The sequence below is a fragment of the Pholcus phalangioides genome, unplaced genomic scaffold, assembly GCF_987345545.1.
Source record: "Pholcus phalangioides strain wild (caught in Gottingen) unplaced genomic scaffold, Ppha-v1.0 ptg000009l_1, whole genome shotgun sequence".
Taxonomy (NCBI): Eukaryota; Metazoa; Arthropoda; class Arachnida; order Araneae; family Pholcidae; genus Pholcus; species Pholcus phalangioides.
The window spans coordinates 48413110-48432071 of NW_028301602.1; the positions used below are offsets into that span (position 1 = coordinate 48413110).

At 34.8% G+C, this 18962-nt stretch overlaps 1 protein-coding gene across 3 annotated transcripts in view; it reads left to right on the forward strand.

Moving 5' to 3' along the window:
• LOC149083237 (MFS-type transporter SLC18B1-like) overlaps positions 1 to 18962 on the forward strand; it is a 201983-nt gene that overhangs the window by 164384 nt on the left and 18637 nt on the right. For 2 of the 3 annotated variants that reach the window (XR_016193225.1, XM_089236451.1), the window contains exons 13-14: positions 4231 to 4324; positions 17520 to 17727. Coding sequence is in view for 2 of the 3 variants with exons in the window: in XM_089236451.1 (XP_089092577.1) it covers positions 4231 to 4324; positions 17520 to 17711 (286 nt within the window). In the remaining variant the exon portion in view is untranslated. Of the gene's footprint in view, positions 1 to 2856; positions 3304 to 4230; positions 4325 to 17519; positions 17728 to 18962 lie in introns of those variants that run through there. The other variant, XM_089236452.1, reaches the window with a different exon arrangement.

Genomic DNA, 18962 nt, shown 5'->3' on the forward strand with positions numbered 1-18962 from the left:
GAGTCACTCGGAATTTGTTAGTATGTGAAGTAATTTCTTGGTTTTCTCTCCCATTCACCATTTTATTCTTTTTTTTCGTGGCGGTGATCTGGGAATTTGTAATTTTTTTGTTAATATCATGATTCATTGAGGTTAGATCAAACTCCCCCCCCCCCCCATTGAAATTTTCGGTTAAGTATAAAGTTCTTTAAGGTGTCTTAATTCTAATGATCTCTATGACAATGCACAATTTCGGGTTGATTTTGATATGTTTGTTTTGCTGTTTAAGGTAAAGGTTTGTTAAATGTTGATGTTGGAAAAGCATTTTCTCTGCAGGGAGAGACTGTTTCGAATTTGCTCAATGTCAGTTTTGAAGTATTTTAAATGATGCTGCTGTATTGTTAAAATATCTCTTTTGGGAAGAAAAGTAATTAAAATTTTATTATTTTAACTATTATAAATGTGTAAATGTGACTTGTAGTAATTTGGTTCTTTTTACTTGTTTTTCATGTGGTAAATCTTAATTAAGATGGAACTTTTGCACTCCCTGTAGATAAGGGTTATTTTGTGGTCAAGGTAACCACGCTCTGTATGCCCTATTCGAATCACTGGCCTAGGTGTTTATAGATAATCATATAAAGAGCAAAATGGTCATAGTTCTCATAAATAATATTGTTTTGGTGAAATAGTGTCTCTTTGGGAACTAACACGATATAATATATTGGTGCTGTGATTGTGTAAAATTAAAATTTTTTTTGATACTAAAACCCAACATCACATATGGACAGACTAAGCGTCCTGTAGAGAGAGGGTCTTGTCCTTAGGGAACGGCCACAGCTCTCAAGTGATTATCTTCATATTAATTTACACAAGAAATAAATCATGTCGCAGTCACGATGCTGTAATTTTTTTTTTCAAAAAGACATTTATTCATTTTCACTTATACAAAGAAAGGGGGAAAAAATATATATGCACAACATGTTAGACTGAAGTCATTTTTGATACACTGAGTAACATGAGAGTTGACAAGGGGTAACTTGGTTACCCGTACTGACAACAAATAATGAAGCTAAAACCAAAAGTCAATAATGAAGTTAGTATTGCTATGTTAAAAGCGTGAGAATAAAAAAAGAAAAGCATGCATGAAAAAAATATACATACCAGCAAATCAAGAAAATATATGCACTGAGTATAAAAAAATAGAGGTGGCAGACAGGAATTTATTTGTAAAAAATAAGCAAATCACTTCGGTGAAACACATCAAAATGTATAAGTTTACGTCTGAGTATTAAAATAAGTATCAATATTTAGTATGTTAGCAATGTATTGTTGAAGTCGTCGTTGTAAAGCAGGAAGCGGTGTTATATTTTGAAATTCAATAGGTAAAGTGTTATAAATTTTAGGAGCAATGTAAAAAAAAAAATTTTTGCAAAAAATATTTTTTCTATGTGAGGGAATCTCAAAGACCACATGAGGTCGTCTCAAGGAAACATTAATTTTGGTTGTGCAAAGATTTTTGTTTTTGTGCAGAAAAATTATTGCTTTATAGAAGACAAGTTGTCGTAAGTTTAGGATTTATTTATTTTATAAAGAAATGTCATTTGAAGTTGAGAAACTTCAGAAACTTGAATTGAATAATTACAATTGGTAATAATTTAGTGTTATAATTGCAGCCCCATGTAAGTAGACCGTATTGTAAATGACCCCAAGCATAATAAACAGAGCGCAAGAAAGTGTGATGAACAATTCTTCGCAAAAGGTAAAACTCATACAAGAAAAACCTGAGTTTTTTCGTGAGGAATTCAACATGAGATTTCCATTTCAAATTAGAATCAACGTAGATACCGAGATATTTCCACAAGAAGACCACTATTAGACATTAATAATTACAAGCATGAAGTGAACAACCTGTTGCATGAGATTTTTGAACAAGATTTGAGTTGGAACTTCCCCTGAGGCAAAAGTGCATAAATTTAGTTTTGTCAAGCTTTAACCTCATATCATTCTGAGCAAACTAATCGTTTATAATTAGAAGATCTTGCTCAATTTGGGATATCAATGTAAATTGATCGTTGCATGAATAAAGAATTACAGAGTCATCAGCGTGTGTAATAATTTTACCAAAACGTTTTAAAGTACAAAAATCATTGATGAAAATAATGAAAAGCAATGAACCTAAAATGGATCCCTGAGGAACTCCTCTACCAATGTTAGAGTTAGAACTAAACGAATTGGTAATTTTTTAACATTTTGTGTTCTATTTCTTAAGTAAGATCTGAACCAAAGAAGTGGTTCAAAATTTTACTATAAAACTGTATTTGTATGTTATATAAATAGTTCCCCCTTCAAATTTTCTCTCTTTTTTTCTCCCCCCCCCCCCATCACATGGAGCTAATTTAATGCAACTACTGTATATGGCCATGTATCCACTTTGCAAATTGGCCTTTCAAAGTCTGAATCATTTTAAAGAATCAGACTTTTGCCAAAACTCTCAGCCAATTTGCAAACTGACCAGACTTTGTCTGTAGCATATACATGTTTTCATATTATTCATCTCTAAAAGGAAGATAAAAAACTTCCATAAGAATTGTCTTGAGACCACCATTGTTCTATTGTAACGTATTGCCCCTTTTGGGTCTCAAGTTACGTGTTCCGATGTCCCGATAACCCCCCTAGCTAACTATCTAATGCTAGGTCCTTCCCCCGGGCGAACACCCGGTTGTGTCAGACTGACTTTTTGTGATTATGTTCAATGTATGTGATTTTTCATTGTAAAATAAAGAAATATTTGTATTCAGTTACCATGTTTAATTAGCAGAGGGCCGCAGACTTAAGCTGGTTACATATAATCCATTGTCTTGGTCTCGCCCTCAATAGCATTATCGATATCGTGGGTAAAGTCCAGCCAGCTTCCTCCATGATACTGTTGCCAACCAAAAATACAGAATATCCGAAATAATTGTTATTGTGTCTGAATATGCAAATCAACGCATTGATGTCATAGTTTTCCTGATGCTGCAGAAGAAACATGTTCTTTCAGTGTGCCGGCAGCTACTATAAATAGACCTGGATGAACCAGAAGCATGGCATTCAATCTTCTAACTTCGTTCAGTCTGTTCTACTCACTCCACTCAGTGAGGCTGATGGGACTGGGGATGAATAACCCCCACTAACAACTAGTTGTTGTGATGTTACTAATGTCGTAAAAAGGTGATCTCTTAAGCTAGGCTACTACCCTGGCTGGTCCGGGTAGTTGTTTCAAATATAATCTTCTAGTCAACTAATAGTCATTTATCGTGCATTCTAGTTAGTTGAAAGTGGTTCCTTGAAAGGGTCAGGTGATCCATAAAATGCTACATCAACCTGCAGTTATGTTCTACCTAGGTCTTCAACGTTGTGCTGATGATTGTTAGCATGTTTCATCGATGAATGTTATTCAACGAATTCAACAAATCGTGCAACTTTGGATAGGTGCTCCGTCTCCTGTAGGTTCCTGAGGTGAGCTTTCTTAAGTAGTCAACATCATCCGCCTCACTTGAAAATGGGGCACTCCGTTCTATGATGTCTCACTGATAATAAGAGTTGATCCTCGGCTGTACTGGGTGAGAAATATCACCTACCTTGTTATTTTGTGAATCAGAGTGTAGTTGTTGATTTCGGAACTAACTTGTTTCATATTGAACTCTAATGTGTATCTTGTTTAAAATATGTTATAACAATAAATGTTTTGATCTGGAACTTGCCTAGTTCACTTATTATTGCCTGTTGAATTAATTGGATCCTTGAATCAAGGGACTGTAGCACTTAAATACGCTACACTTTCTACAACAATTAATGGCATGCACAGGGTGAGAAAAATCTCAAATGCATCATCTCCTCATTCTGAGAATTATAAAATGAATGCAAATATTTGTTTTTTTTATTTAATTTCTATCTTATTTCTTTTTAAAAGTTCACTTTTTATAGCTTCCATGTTAAATTTAACTTGCTAGCTGAAGGGGGTAGAATTTTGAAACAATTAGCATTGTACCATTATACATCAATATTAAAAAATCTATTTCTCTACTTATATACAGACTCTCACTAAATGTGGTCCCAGTCCCATTGTAGTTCAAAATAACAGCCATGAATAACCATAGAAGTAATTGATCTTTCATATGAGTTGCAAAATCAATATTATCATATAATTTGTTTAATTTCTCTGTGTCATTAAACACTTTCTCATTTCATTACTCATCTATTCTTTGATAGAGAGGTGACTGGACCTTCCCTGGGAGGCATACTGTCTGATTTTTTTACATTCCCTGATGCATCATCTCTTATGGCAGCTTGTACTTTCATAGCTGTAAGTTTTATTCATTATATATTTTATTTATTATATCAATAGATAGTTATAGTGCACGTAAAATGTTACTTTCTATTGAATTGTGTGTGTGTTGCCTTTTATTTTCCTTCTCCTATTCAAAAACTTAATTTCTGATATTTATTACAGAGTTAATTTTTCATTATCACTTTTGTGTGAAGGTTTTTCTTTTTTTAATGAATTCTATAATACGAAGGCCACTAGCTTTGTTTTGAGCTTTGTGAATCTGGAAAATGTTAGCAAAAAGAGCAATGCAAGGGCAGGAAGCTAAAAAGCTAAAGCAGCATCTTTATGAGCAAATCACTTCCCACAAAATTTTTTTTGACTTTCGGGAATAAAATCACCAGTCAAGATTGTATGGTCGATGAGTGATCAATTTTAGTAGTAGTGTCTGAAAACATCTTTTTGACTCTGATAAAGCTTTTTACTGTGAAGCCAGATTCGCCTTAGTCCAGATTTTGCTTGATTTATCTGCAAACATAAAGCAGACAAACTGATGTCAGAATAATAGTTTTCCACTGCAGCAAATGTATATATCCATGTCATCATCATCATTATACATTTTCAATCTACTGATGGATTAAGGTCCCTTCTAAATTTTTCCATTTTACTCTGTCTGATGCTTTAGCCATCTAATAAACTCCAGCCACTTCTCTGATCGTGTCGATCCATCTTGCTGGGAGACGTCTTCTCATTTAATACCACAGGAGTATCAATTCATAATACTTGTGGTCCATCTCTGGTCCTGTCTTCTTGCAATATGTCCAGCCCATTTCCATTTTAAATGTTTAATTCTTTCCATGATACAACAAGGACACAGCGAGAGGGGGGACTTGGGGGGTCTGGTCCCCACCGAAATTTGGGAAAATGACTGAAAAAAGGGAGGAAAGATGGTCAAATCTATTGTGCTGTGCCCCCCCCCCCCCCAGAAATGACAAAAATAGTGACGTACGTCACAGAGCAATCAGCGTGGCTGCAGAACAATTCTGGAAATAATTTTAAGAAAAGTAAAGGAATCTCTGTTATGGGAATTTTTATCACAGAACATTTCCAGTTAACTTAGGGCTCGTTGCAGAAAAATGCAAAATATTCTGCTTTGGGCATCTCTATAAATGATGGCAAATCAAGCGGGGAATAAAGAAAATAATTGTTAAAAGTGTAAAAAATTATCTTTATAGTTCTAACTATTTACACTGCACACAATAATTAATTATAGTTCTAACAATAAATGTAGGATATATATAATATATTGGGAGTGGGTGAAAATCCAGGCAAATCCAGGACTTTTTAAAGTGGGACTTGATGCCTACGCATTTCTCAGTCCACTATTCCCTTGCCATGGCAACAATTTTTTTTTCCAATCAACAGACCTATAACACAAATATACATTCAGTTACATATCCACACATCACGATTTGGAAAATAAGTGGCACAGAAGTATAAAAATATCAGGAATTAAGATTTATTTCATTGAATAAATTACACTAATTTAAAGAAGAAAAAAATTTAAACCTATAGAAAATTTTCAGCGTGTTTAAACTGCTGCTGTGCTAGACAGCAAATAATGCCCTCAGCGAGCAAAAATTTTGTTATCTTAACATGGCTCCTACAAGAGTGGGGCTGACAGGGCTAGGAACAATTACCATCCATCGTTTTTTGTTTTAACAGGCTATAAATTTATTATGGAAGGGCCCCGCTAAAAATACCAGCCTAGGGTACCCCACTCCAGGATGTCGGGGCCATGCTTCTTAAATAGACTGGTGTTAAAAATATTTCTAAAAAATATGGCTGCTGCTTTTTTTTTTTTATAATTTTTATTCCCATTTTTTTTATCAATCCCAAATTTTGTTGCTTTAATTCATTGGGGTTTTTTTTTCTTGTAACCTTAATTTTGTTGCCCCAATTTATACACATCCTTGTTCTATAACTTAATTTTTGCCTGCTCTGAATATTACTCCAAAATGGACTTCATCCCTTCCCACCCCCTGAATATCTGTATGTGTATGTATTGACATCATCATCATCCTGCCTCCTCCTCCCCCCAGACCTTTGAGTCCATCTCTACATTATGATCACATCGTGAGAGACCCCATATGAAGACATTTTTTTAAACAAAGGTGAGTATGTATTGAGTATCATCAAAACACAGCAAAAAAATTTGGGTCTTAAATCTTTCAGACATCGTTGGCAAAGTTAATAAATGGTTTGGCAAGTTTATAATTTGTGTTAATTGCATTTTTATTTAATTGGGTTGCTGTATTTTTGAAATATATGACATCCATATTTTTATGGGCATCTTTTTATCAGCCACCTCGTTGGGCATTTTACCTGTTTTGTTGTATTTGTATATTTGTAAAACTTTCATGAAGCCTGCGAGTCAGCAAGTTATGCTGTGGTATTAAAAATAGCAAGATGGTAACCATATTCACAGACATAATTGAAACTGCAAAATTATTGAAGACCTCTATTGTAACCATGGCCCCCCTGGTCAGACTTCTCACGGGCCCTTCTATAGTTCATGTATAGCGTGAAAAAGCAAAAAATTATGAGAATTATCCCGGGCCCCAGGGCTAGAGCCCTGGCAGACCCGGCCTTGTGGGGGGCCACGATTGTAACATGGCCTTGTTGACGCTCGCCTGACCTTTACCCCTTATGTAGTGCATGTGTTATGTTTTATTATTGAGTTTGTGTTATGTCTATCATATACTTTTATGTTTATCATTATTTTCTGTCGACTAAACAAACTTTTGTTACTTACGGACGTTTTCGGTGCCGACGTGTCATGAACTGTTTTAGGAAGAAAAGAAACTAGTTTCCGAACTTGCCGCTTGGAACGCCGATGTCGATGGGGGCGCATGTGCGTTACTCCTCATTTGTATGTTTAGTGATTTGAGAGCTATATATAATCTAGAAACAAAGCGTATTATTGATACGCTTTGTCTAGAAACCTTGTATATAATCATGTCCGTGCTTCAAATCGGTCTTCAGTCTCATGTAGCGCGAGATTCACTAATCATCCGAACAACTCGGCTGGTCCGATGTTCCCGTCAGTTGCTCTCCAAGAATGCCGTTCAGGGATGTCTGCTGGTGTCCGTTCTGGATCTCAATGCCTTCGTAGATCTTGCCGACTGCGATCTGGCGTTGGCTAGCATGGTCAGTAGCAGTGATCTGATAGTTTCCTCGTATGACGCTGCAATCTGATGCTACCCTTTCGTCACGACGTCCACCATCGCACTCCACCGCTTGAACGCCGAAATCCACGTGTAGCACGCCGATGTCCGCGATCTAATGACGCCCCTTCGTCAACTCCCTGGGTTCGTCGAGATATTCGTTAACTGGACTCCACCACTTGATCGCTGAATACCTTGTGAGGTTCTACCGGTGTTCGTGATCTAATATTGCCTCATCAACGCCCTGGGTTCGTCTCGATATCCGTCATCTGACTTCTACTGCCTGATCGGTGAAGACCAAGTGTGGCTCTGTCGACGTCCGTGATCCGATTCCGCCGCCTCATTGACGCCTTGGGTTCGTCGCCGAACTCTCTGTGATTCTACTGACATCTGTGGTCGAGCATCTGTGATGTTGCTTTTTCTATCACAAAAAAAAAAAAAAAAAAATTACACTGCACCAATATGTTCTCTTACTTAAGTTACTCTTTGAAAATTTTAACTTGCACAATCACAGCACCAATATATTATATCATGATAGTTCCCAAAGAGACACTATTTCAGCAAAACAATATTATTTATGAGAACTATGACCATTTTGCTCCTTATATGCCAATAGTGAAGATGAGTATCTTCAACACCTAGGCCAGTGATTCGAATAGGGCATACAGCGCGTGGTTACCTTGACCACAAAATAACCCTTATCTACAGGGAGTGCAAAAGTTCCATCTTAATTAAGATTTACCACATGAAAAACAAGTAAAAAGAACCAAATTACTACAAGTCACATTTACACATTTATAATAGTTAAAATAATAAAATTTTAATTACTTTTCTTCCCAAAAGAGATATTTTAACAATACAGCAGCATCATTTAAAATACTTCAAAACTGACATTGAGCAAATTCGAAACAGTCTCTCCCTGCAGAGAAAATGCTTTTCCAACATCAACATTTAACAAACCTTTACCTTAAACAGCAAAACAAACATATCAAAATCAACCCGAAATTGTGCATTGTCATAGAGATCATTAGAATTAAGACACCTTAAAGAACTTTATACTTAACCGAAAATTTCAATGGGGGGGGGGGAGTTTGATCTAACCTCAATGAATCATGATATTAACAAAAAAATTACAAATTCCCAGATCACCGCCACGAAAAAAAAGAATAAAATGGTGAATGGGAGAGAAAACCAAGAAATTACTTCACATACTAACAAATTCCGAGTGACTCGACGTGCTGACACCCAGGGGTCAGTGTTCCATATCCTCTAAAGGTAACAGCCACAGTTCTTGGATCTCAAGTCAAGTTCGAGGGACATCGGGAAACAGGCGGCATATCCAAGATAGGACAAAACTATCCGGATCCTTCTCAGCTGGCATAAAACGCTCTCAGGCTCTGCTCTGGACATGGTGACAGGCTTCAGGATCACCTCGGCAACAAAATGGAGAAACTACTGCGGTAGCGAACAGCAACATCTCGCGAGAACGATTTCACATTACTAACATCGAATGAATAGCGTTTTTTTTTTCGACGAGAGAAAATGGAAGACTGAACCAACCCACCGATGTTTCGAGGGTATAAGTAAATTGAAAAGTGGGCGTGGCTTCGAAATGCGCACACTTTGATTCGTGGCGTAAATTTTTACATCCCTTTTGACCAATTAAGGTGAAAGGGCAAGTCTAAAATCTGGACAAAAATGAAGCCCTGAACGAAACTTTCTTCCTATGGGGAGACTCTTCTGATCCCAAGGACAATGCACTAAATGTTATACAAAAAGGAAAACGCTTAATTACGCACACACATCATTTAAAAATACAAATCAAATTTTACCATTAGATGGGAAATTAATTCCGCGTTCCAATGATAGGTCACATGACATACTTCGACGCATAATTAATGATACAGGAAGAATTTCGTCATATGACAAAGAAAATTAAAAAAATTAATTAACACATGATTTTAAATTCAAGTTGACACATAGAATACACTTTCTTGAATTATCTAAATATTTTCCAATCAGAATTATTATCCAAATTAAACGTTAACAAATATCAACGGCACGTGTGTAAGTTTCCTTAAAAAAAAAATGACATTATTAATGAATTAATTAATGACTCCAAAAAATAGTTCAGCATGTATGACTCATCCTCCAGAAAAATTCTGATGACATGGCAAAAAGTTTCAAACACGACAAACTGTAATTTTGTGTGTTTCCATCTGCAAAAATTAACAAAAAAAAAAATATTCTCTCCACGTCACCTTCGAGATTGGAAACGAAAGTTCGAAAAATGGCCATCTCCTGCCTTACTATCCTGGAACAAATTTAAATTTTTGCAAACTCCTAATTTCTCCAACGAAAATGCCTCAAAATCGGCTCACACTTGACACCAAGGAGCACAAATTCCAAAGGATTAATTTAGAATAATCGGTCAAAGTCTACGATATCGGGATCGTATCGAAAATCAAAAAATTTTGAAAACACATACTGTGTGTACAAAAAATAGGTGTGTGACCTACTCGTTTTCCCAATTGAAAAAGGACAACAAGCTAATTTTCTTACAACACAAAACACATATTTACTATTTGACACAAAAATATCACACATAAATATGATATGAATAACTCTCGATTACAAAAACTCTATGTCATATGTCAAAAGAGGGGGGAAAAGTGTGCTATGACTTTTCCACCTTGACACATCGTTTCTTGAAGACCATAACTTAGTGTCACTTCCGCCCTAGTCGCTTCACCATAAGTATACTTTGCGATTTTCTACTAGTGAAGGGTTTGCCCTTGAATTGATGTCTTAACTAATGTTTTAATTTGTAATAATAATAGAACTAAATAGTTGTTCGAAACTGTTTTGTTCATTGGCAGATAAAGACATACGTTGCACTATGTGTTCTGAAAATATTGTTTATTGATTATAAATTTTCATAAATTCTGAAATTACTTCTATCTCATTGAATGTAAAATAATTTATCTCATTAAATATAAAATAATTTCATCAAATATGAGAAATCATTTCTCCCATTAAATATGGAACTCTTTCATTAAGCTTCTCAAATCATTTCTTTCAATAAATACGTCTTTCCGTATAATATCCAAAATTAATACTTTTTTCATTAGTTATGGAATTATTTCTTTCACTAGTTCTGAATTTTCATGAAATTTGAAAACTTCTGGCATGAAATATGAATTCTTATAAATTCTAGAACAATTTTGTTTCATTTTAAATATGATTCTTTTCAATAATTTTTTGATTCTCTTTTGATGTTGAGTAGCAGTTTTATCAAAATTGAAAGTGAACCATGGCAAAAAGCTCTGGGGCCATGTGTTGAAGGCCTCTGGTGTAAACTAATCCCCCCCAATACCATTAAAGATCAACCTGGGATCTTTCCCAAAATTTTTTGCGCAGCAGTGATTTTTCTTCTTTCAGTGAAAACAAGTCATGTTCCTTTCAGAAAGCTGCAAAACCACATGCTCAAATTCACCAAACTTATGGAAAACTGTTGCACACAATGATGCAGCATTCTAAAAAAGCTGACTTATGACGTGTCTTTCAACCCAACAAGGGGTGGAATTCATTTGAATAACTTTTAAAGTCATAAAAATCCCTTCTTTTTCTAGCTGCATGACAAAAGAGAAACTGAAGCTGTATATAAAAACAAAGTTGTACTGCTGTTTTGTATACAGAGTGTCCCATAAATTTGTAAATATTTTAAAAGTTCATATAAAATGAAGAAATTGGTTATTCGAATGCAGTTTGTGAAAACGTTAAGCACAAAGGGGGAGGATATGTATTTCAAATTTGAGCTAAGTTTTTCTTCTACACTTTTTAGTGTCAATTTCAGATTTGAGCTAAGTTTTTTCAATAGAGGGCCTACATGAAAGCAGATCGCAGAATTCTGGACCTGAACCTTTTTCATTCTCTTTTGTATCCAAAATGTTCATAAAGCTTCAGCCGGCGATTCATGGCTGAGGTAAAACAACTTCACCAGTGGTGCTTTATAAATGGACATAAATTTGAAATACATTTTTTTCTTTACCAAAAAAAAAAGTCCTCATTTGTGAGAATAAATTTTTTCTAATTACATTCAAACATACTGATTCCTTCAATTTTTATGAATGTTTAACACTAGAACCGCAGCACTTTCGGTATACCTAGAAACGTGGACTGGGTTAAAGTGACCCAAACTGTGAAAAAACAGTGTTTCATAGCGAAAACAGGAATTTATTTTCGGTTCCTGGGTTTTTTCCTACTCTTATTCAATGTTGTTTAATTGCATATTCATAATGGAAAACTATATTTGTTTATAAATATAAAATGGGCTTCAAAATTAGCTAAAAAAAATATGTAATTCAGTAAAAATAAGATTCAATATACATTATTTACTCTGTTCAGTCCAAAAACATTTTTCAGTAATCCCATAATATGACAAAGATGTAAAATAAGCCGATCAAATTGAGTATGAAAAAGTTGTGATTCTTTCAAATAAATATTAATTTCTTACTGATAAGTGGATAATGTATGATGAGCAGTTGAGCAAATTTTTTTTCATTATTGCACATTCATCACATGTTGAAGTTGCACATCTCATGCAAAAATTTACAGTTTTGTTTCCACATTTTTATGTTACCTGGCGTCAGACTCATTTATTTTTATCTATTACTATTATTATTATTTTGATCGCTCTTGTACAGTTACATGATCAAGAGCGCACGAACGTTTCCTTTTGCACAAGGGCAACACATATGATGAACGCAGCTCTTCAATAACATTTTAGAGGAACTGCTTTCGAAAAATAGTTCTGGCCTTCTGTACTGCTCTATAGAAAATATAGGAATATTTTTATAGTTAGATCCAGGATGTTGCAGAAAACGTCTGTGATGCAACCTTTACCGAATATTTTCTGGGCATTTTATCGCTACAACTATGATCAGTTGAATTGTAGTGTGAAATAGTTTTTGTGTGTGTGTGTGGAAGCTTTTTGGGACTACTACTGCCAATATCAACTGCCAGATGAAGCATGCTGAATAATGAAAAACTTATATCGTTCTTTCCTTGATAAATTGTCATTGTGGCATCATTGTTCCATACAACTGTAGTTTCACTATCTTTATTGCATCAGATAATTGTGTCTTTGATTTTGGCTCACCGTCTCTACTAAGCTCATATTTTTTGGCTTTTAGCATTTGAGGCGGCTTCAGTGTAGTGAAAAAGATGTCTGTTGAGGCATTTCTGCCCATGTTCTCAAATGGCTTGATCAGTTGCATCACTATGTGCTCTGAAAGAGAGATTTGTTGGACACTGATACTTCCCAAGGTTTGGAAATCCGTGCAAAACATATTTGAAGCAAGCCAGAATTTTATTCTTTTTCTGTGACATTATTTGCCTACAGAAATTTCAACTACGTGTTTTTTTTAGAGTTGAGCTTTTACTCTCCCAAAATCTTATATTGAGTCCTGTCAGAATTCCAGGTATTCAAGTTCACAAAGGAAAAAAATATTTAGCTCCACTTGTCATTTCCTACATTGAAAAAAAGATAATCTGCTCTTACAATGAATTGGCCTTGATCTTGAAAGACCTTTATTCTTCACTATCTTCATTTACAAATACTTTTTAAAAAGGGTAACCACTTCCAAAAAAATTCTACTCCCCCTTTTCCCTATAGAATAGTATGTTGGGTCAAAATGACCCAAACCACAGTTCTAGGTATAAGTGCTTATAGCTCTGAAACACGAAATGTAAAGATAATAAAATTTTCGTGAATTAATATTCAGGATATCATGAAAAGTCACAAAAATTTTTTAACATCTGTGTCTAAGTTTTCAAGATAAATGAAAACGAAGTTTGATTTGGGTCAAATTGACCTACTCTGCAGTTTCAGTGTTAAACTACTGTCGAATCCAGTTTTAACAAATACTATTATAGCAAAAATCTTGTTTTAACGAAAACTTTTCTAATCCCCAGATAAGTTTACATAGGAACAATACTAAAACCAGAAATTCCTTTACAACAAAATTTCATTATAACAAAGTGATTTCTCCGGTCTCTTGGAGTTTGTTAAAACAGGATTCGACTGTATTTGCAAGTATTGTAGGGCACACGGTGTAATAAAGTTCATAAACTACTGGAAATTTTAAAAAAGAAAATGCAGGACGTATCTATGAAGTATGACAATATGAATGGGTAGCACAGAAATGCTGATCCAAGATTGAAAGCTGAGCTGTCTGTCAAAAGCGCATGTAAAAGTTAGACAATAGTAAAATAAAGTTTTTCGTAAACTCAAGATCACTTTACTTTTATAATCACTGTTGTTAAAAAAACTGAATTGAAACTCATGAAGCTTCATAGAGAAAAACACAGCATGTTTCCTAAACATTTATTACACACACAAATATATAACATACAACCACTGACAGACATTTAAAAAAGTGGCCTCTCTCATGACATCTTCCCTGACAACAACCCATTGTCATCCTTCTATATCTTAATCTCATTCATTTTTATTTGCACCACAGTGCCATCTAGTGATCAAAAGACAAAGGTATAACTGAAAACCCCACAACTTAACATCCTGTGGCTCACTGACCTTGATGACAAAAAAAAAAACCATTAAAACAAATGAGCACAATATTCATATACGCATGAAAACAAATGAACATGACATTTGTATAAGCATGAAAAAAAAATCAAATTGGCACATTCTAAATTTTTTCATGAGATCAAATCAGTTCAGGCACGAGTGGTGACTGGACTCAGAATGTTTACCAACATTTTTCACCTTTGGTCTGTTTTTAGGATTCACTTCCATTGCCTCATACGGACCAAAGAGTTTGTATCTCAATTTCAGTCTTGAATCAAATTCAGTCCTTTGTTTAGCTTGTAGATCGTCAATTCGATAATTAGGTGATTTTTTTTCTTTTTGTTATAAGTCTGCCTCCTATCAGTCTGAGTCCTGTGAATATTTTTCTGTCTTCTTCCCTGATGACATTTCTTTGATCATGGAACTGTTGTTCGACAAATTTGAATCTCTCAGGAAACAAGGAATGTCGAGATCTATGGTAGATGGTAGATATGCTTTTCGTCATTGAGAATGATTCTCATTGAAACATTTGTCTTTTCTGGCTTGTATGTTGAGACTGCCTCTCTTTATTCTCATTAACTTCTTCATTGCGAATGGGATCCATGCCAGGCTGGTCTTCTTGGCTCAGTTCAGCACAACTCTGCATGACCAACCTTTTCTCCTCGTTCTTGTGAAAAATAACTCCACTTTCATCAAAGCACAGTGAAGCCTGTTTTAGGATTCCAACTCCAATCTCTGCTTGAAAGTTCAGTTATGTTGTGGGTACAACATGCCACATAAGAGTGAAACCACTTCCATCCAACTCAACTTCTTCTTCAAAGGTTCCTTTAGTCCATACCTGCACTGCCCCAATTCCAGATAAGAGCTTACTCGTCAATTCCCGAATGCCCACAGCTTGTCTGTATACACCCTCACACAAAAAGCATACTGCACTGCCTGTGTCGACAAGTACACAAAATGCCAAATTTTGTATTTTCATCTGTTTAGTAGGAACTTTTCCAACTTCTGTACTGCCACATTGATATTCCTATAATGTGAGTATCTGATTCTCTCTCTCGCTATATTCGTTGAATGATATTGAGCAGTTTTTCGCAATCATCTAGCTTTTCTGATAGCTTACTGGGATAGACAAAATTATTCCACTACTCCAAACGATAGTCTCGGAAATCCACTGGGCTTCTTAATTTGATCCGTGATGATCAAATCCCTTAACTGATTGAATGTTATTGTTAAAGTGATGTCCAGCCATCAAAATATGCACATAAAATTTGATGAAAGTCTTGCCAAGTACTGGTATTCTTCTTCTGATGTGTAGAAGAATTGTAATGTCATTTTTTTTTCTTTTGTTTTGCAGTTGTTTTGATTGTATGTTTTCTGTGTAGTTTTCTGTTCAATTAAAAAAAAAAAAAAACAGCTGGCGAAACCTTTCCGTCAATTTAAATAATTTCATCAACAGTTCTTTTACAAGGTCATAATTCCCCACATTCTCTTCAGGTACCTGTACAATCAGTTGATTTGCTCATAAGGTAGTAGTTCTAGAAGATGAGTGACCCATTCCTTCTGTGGTAGCGATACACTGTGAGCTTGTCGCTTAAAGAGCACTAGGTAGAGACATATATCATCACTCATATCAAACCTTTGCATCATATTTCGGAGCTCTCTGTTTGGACTTTTAATGTTTTCAAACTGGGTCCTCTCATTTGATCAAGATTCTAACTCAATTTTCAGTTTCTCGATTTCTAGTCTCATACGTTACTCTTCCATCGCATCTTTCCGCTGCCGTTCTTTCTTTCTATCACCTATGACAGTGTTCAGCAACTCTTTGCAAAATTCCTCATGTTCTTCACTTACAAAAATGGCCTTGATATCTATGATTATGAAATTGGGAGGAGTGTGCCCAACCCTAATTCACAATCATTTCTCCCATTGAAACTCTGTGTTCAAGTTTCTCAAATCATTTCTTTTAATAAATATGTCTTTCCATATAATATCCAAAATTATTACTTTTTTCATTAGTTGTGAACTTTCATTAGTTATGGAATTATTTCTTTCACTAGTTCTGAATTTTCTAAAATTTGAAATAACTTCTGTCATGAAATATTAATTCTTATAAATTCTAAAATGTTATTTCATTAAATATGATTTTTCAATAATTTTTTGATTCTCTTTCCATGTTGAGTAGCAGTTTTATTAAAATTGACAGTGAACCATGGCAAAAATCTCTGGGGCCATGTGGCACCTTCAAGTCCTCTTTTACTCGCTTTGTCAAGTTAGGCATAGTGACCGTGAGTGAAATGCTCTATTCATAAAAAATATATTTGGATGAATTATAAAATGAATAATAATAATAATAATCTGTATAATAGCAATGCAATCAAATGCATCACTATAAGAGAAATTCAAATCAATTATACGTAAATGACACTGCAATGTACTTTCCACAAAAATACTTTTTTCTTATGAATGCGAAGCACTCATTAACATTTACCAAGAATGCAAACTTATTACGACTGGACGACTCACTATCTCACAGTCAGGCGAAGATAAAACCACTCAAAAAAAAATTTCCGCACAATCTCGTGAAGACAAAACCTTGAGTCCGGGTGACTCCCCCGAAGATGAAACTTTTCAATGAGATCCTGAGCCATGACACCTCCCTTAAAGGCTACACCTCTATGAGTCAGCGACTCCCTCAAAGACAAAACTCTAATTCGAATTATGACAATTTGCTAATGAAACTTGAATTATGAGAATTAGCCATTTGATCCAAACTTGATGAATTCAAATCCCTGCTAGCGAGCCCCCATTTTCTCAGTGGGCTCTTCACAAAAAACAACAAAAAAACATCAGCTTCCTAAACATTTATTACATGAGCAAACATATAAAATACAAGATATTACACTGACATAAAAAAAACATGGGGGTTTCGCACCATCTTTCTCGACAACTACCCGTTGGCATCTTTCTATATCTTAATCTCATTCATTCTCATTTGTGCCGCAGTGCTATCTACTGATCAAAAGACAAAGCTGTAACTAAAAATCCCACATGCGTAGCAATATTATGCTGTCATTTTATTTCATATAGGAATCAGTTGTACATTAATGTATTTTTTTAAAGCTCTTCCTAACTGAAAAATCATTCAAAAAGTTCTTTTTATGAATTTTTCGCAATTTTATTCGGAATGACAAAATTTAAAAGCAAACTTTCTCAATCTCCTTGAGTATATATATATTTTTTTATTTATACTACAGTAAAATCCCTCAGATGTGGTCACCCCTCTTTTACGGAAATTTTGTTTTGTCCCACCGGTGTCCGCAAAAGAGAGGTTTTCTGTACTTCATTTTTTATTACTACGATTTGAGTGTAAATACATATTTTTGTATGAATTCTTATAAAATCTGCATATTTCTAGTTTGCTGTGTCCATTATTGCATGGATAAATCCAAAATCAAGTTGTGGTCCTGTAGGGTTGATAGCCCTAGACAATGACAGTATAAATGATAAAAGTACATCTAGCATACATGCAACTACTGAGCAAGAAAGGAATTCCTTTGGCACCAACTATGGATCCTTTTGGCCGACAGAATCTGTTCCTGTTATTTGATGAGTCTAGCATTAAGGCAAGTTTTGTCATTTTCAAATTGATGATTAGGACATCTTATTGAAGTTCCACTTTCTTGAATAGACTGTGGTGATGTTATTGCCTAGCTGCTATATAGCCAAGAATTAACATTTCAAGGCTTGTCGTTGTGATACACTTTATGCTTATTTCCTGCTGTATATGCCTCCTATCAACATTTTTTTTTTTTTAGAATTCTCCTTCCCTTGTCTTTATTGGTTCCCATTTGAAATTTTGTGAGATTCCAATTGTTTGATCAAGCTACAGGCGACTTTAAGCAGTGTCAGTTTAATCATGGCCCTCATATATTTTTTTATGTGTGCCTATCCAAAGATATATGTGGCCTGAGATGATTTACACATACTTTCATCCGTGACCATAGAAATAGTACAAATGCATTAATTTAACAAGAATTATGTTAGTGAGCACTCATTATAATGACCATGTTTTATTATGACTGCTCAATTACGATAAGTTCCAAATGTTTTCCTATGCATCTCATGTTATTAGTTACTACATCCAATATAATGACCTGCAAAAATCATTCAATTCTAAATGAATTTGGCTGAACTGTCTGAACTTAGCTCTGTTCTGCCTCCTCTTTGTTTTTGCAAAGAAATAAACAAAGAGTGTGTTTAAACTTGATCTTTGATATTGGAGAATTCTGTAATGCAGACACATAACAGGATGTCTAATACTATGTGTCTAATAATACGTGTGACTACAATACAAGATACTGTGTTGTAGTCAATTATAATGAATTAAAAAATATTTAACACTAATAATTGAACATTGATTTGAGTTCAAGTATCTTAATATGAAAATTTCTATGTACTGCAATGACCCCCCCCCCCCTCCATTTCTCCAGGTTTGGGTGTATCTCAAATTGGGAGAAAGGATATGAGGATTATTCCCATAATGTGTCATCCAATATGCATTCATAACAAATCATGTTTTTTTCAGGTAAGAGAAAAATGTACAGACAAGTGGACTTTCGATTTAATTGTAAAAATCAACAAATTTTTGCATTCATTCAACATGGCTTCTCAGATTAGGGGTCATTCAAATTATTACATCAGCATCAATGGGGGTTCTGATTTGCTGACTTGTGATGACAGGGAGTTTGAATGATGCTTACGTCATCAATCACCCTTTATGAAAATATGAAATATTCTTAATTTCAAGTTACTTGGTGCGCCAAAAATGACAAAAACCTTTCAGTAGTTTGTGGGCACT